Source organism: Nuphar pumila, chromosome 15, assembly GCF_984573655.1.
Source record: "Nuphar pumila chromosome 15, dmNupPumi1.hap1.1, whole genome shotgun sequence".
Lineage (NCBI taxonomy): Eukaryota > Viridiplantae > Streptophyta > Magnoliopsida > Nymphaeales > Nymphaeaceae > Nuphar > Nuphar pumila.
The window spans coordinates 72,512,835-72,515,336 of NC_143263.1; the positions used below are offsets into that span (position 1 = coordinate 72,512,835).

General features: G+C 37.8%; 1 protein-coding gene across 1 annotated transcript; it reads right to left on the reverse strand.

Moving 5' to 3' along the window:
* Positions 1-223: 223 nt before the first annotated feature.
* Positions 224-2,232, reverse strand: LOC149815579 (uncharacterized). Its single transcript, XM_089989702.1, has 4 exons — positions 2,091-2,232; positions 1,845-1,950; positions 1,319-1,395; positions 224-470 (listed from the first exon to the last, which is right to left on the reverse strand). The coding sequence occupies exons 1-4, from the start codon at positions 2,148-2,150 to the stop codon at positions 399-401; spliced, it is 315 nt and encodes a 104-aa protein (XP_089845828.1). The 5' UTR covers positions 2,151-2,232; the 3' UTR covers positions 224-398.
* Positions 2,233-2,502: the final 270 nt, after the last annotated feature.

Below are 2,502 nucleotides of genomic sequence, written 5' to 3' on the forward strand. Positions count from 1 at the left end.
GTTGAGATCAAAGGAGCGGCTAAGTGCCATGGGTATGTGACACTAGCCAATCACATGACAGCATTGCATGGGACCCACAGCCCCACATGAAATGCTGTCATGTGATTGGCTGTGTCAAATAGCCATGACACTTGGCCAATCTCTGGATCCCTGCTCATCCAAATCGCAGTTTCTAGGTGACATGATCCACGAGTATTTGCACCTTCACTTTATGAGTCTGGAGCAGAGGGTAAGGATCCATTTAGATGAACCAAAGACAAAGTAATGATACAGTCAACAAGCAAGCTGTATATAGAGTTGATATTGACCTAATTAATGGCATCTATATATCAGTACATAAGCACAAGGTACTAATAACTCGAGCAAGCACTAAATTTTCACATGCAATAATACTCGATCTATTCTTGGAGACTTTGTTTAGTGCCACCATCTCCTTCTTCGGAACCTTGATGCCCTACGAAATGGCTTATCTGATAATGCACATAATAATAAGGAAATTAACATCAGACCCCATGTATCTAAGGAAAATCTAAGTTGAAAAGAAACTAAACTTGTAACAAGTTGATATACATGAATCTCATTTCACATGGTTAAATATGACATCCATTATTGGGTGAACCCTATTAGTACATATATACATGGATGGAACTCGATTTAAGCTTTGAAAACATGACCAAAGTATCCCTTATGAGATCGTCTTATGCTCCGTTGGTGTTGGAAGTGGACTGTGGGCTTAGTTTAAGGAATAAATGTCTTAGACTGTTACTTGGCTTGAGATTGTTTGTATTACCACGCTTATGGTGTTTTCATACGCATGTTCTAGCCAACTGTGTTTTTGTTCTAAGGGTTCCATGATTTTCAAGGATATTTCTTTACTTAACAATTTGATTTCCTTATACTATTATTTTCATTAAAAAAAAATATTGGTGTATTCTTAGATCTTTTATTTTTATCTTCCATAATTTTATGATTCTTTTATAATTAGTTGAATTCCCCAGAAAAACAAAAGGAAAGAAAAACATATATTATTATCCCAAGAATTCCATTCCTCTAGATTCTCATGTTAAAGCAAAGCATTTACCTATTTAAATCTGTCTAAAGCAACTAAACGATACTTTCCACGATATATGATTAAGTAAACAACACTATTTGATTTTTTATTTCTGGGTGTTGAGAATAATGACCTTTTTCAGTGAAACAATAATGAATTTTTGTGAGTTATTCATAATCATGTGCGTTTGGTTACCCTCTACCTAGCAATTGGACTGTTGTTGTGGTGTACATTTTTCCAACAAACTAAAGATTTCCAAAATCTTACATTTGAACGATCTTGAGCAGTGGCCCGGAAGTAGGCTTGGAAAAAATCCTTATTTTCCTTCAAGAGCTCCTTCCACACTGCGCACATATCAAACGTCAAGCATAAAACACTTAAAACACTTGCGCTAACTTTGACTTTGAACAATTCCTTGGTATATCTGGTGAAATAAAAAGCCACCAGCTTCAGAAAATGCATCAAAGACATTCCATGGAACAAAGTTCAACAGGAATTCTAACAATTGCTGAAATTTATCAAGTTGGTCTTATGAAATATAAAGTTAATAAATCCACAAAAATATAATTCAATTGTGACCTCAAACAAACGGAAATTAAAATTAACTAATCACGAATAGCACTCCAACCAATCGAAGGAGGGTTCTTTTCATGCATGGAAGCAATGTTTGAAGCGTATATATGGCATTCAAGCAGTTCATCTAGGAAGCAAACCATATGACCAATTCACCATAGGAAATGTACCAACATAGATCACCTCCTATAATTCTAGAGAGAGAGAGAGACATGATCACCTGTCAAGGTGACCAAGGGTTGGATGCTCGCATGATGAGCAAGAGCTTGAACGCAGGCATCACGGCTCATGCGAAGGATCAAGCACCTCTCAATCAAATGTTGAACCTAAAACATAAAACATGTAATCATGATCAAAGCATGAGAAGGAGAAAGCACGTTCATGGTTTTTTTTCTTACAGAAATGAGCGAATTTCAAGCATGCGTGCATGATCATTGTTGGTGTATTAGTTTATTATTAATATTACCATCCTGATATAGGCATGAGGGTGGCAATGCAAACAAGGTTGGTGGTTGTCTTGGCACATTCTTTGTGGCCTAAAGTGGACAAAATGATGAAGGGAGAGGGAAAGAAGGAAAAGGAGAGGAAGAAACAAAAGGGAGAAAAGAGATATTTGAAGTTTGTGCAGCCAGGGTCTTGGGGTGCTTAATTGTTGTTATCCTATGCTATCCAAGTGAAAGGCCAACAGTGAGAGGATATCCAGCCTGTGGATTGGCCTCATCCAGTGCTAAGGATAAGAAGAGTCCCATAGGAGGGTAATCCCCACAACGTGGCAGGAGCTATAGCCACTTGGACCATTAGCTGAAACCTTAACCATAGTGGAGCCCACCCTCTTAAAGGTCTTTGGTTGCAGGTGGTGGTCCAATAAGCCAGCTGAT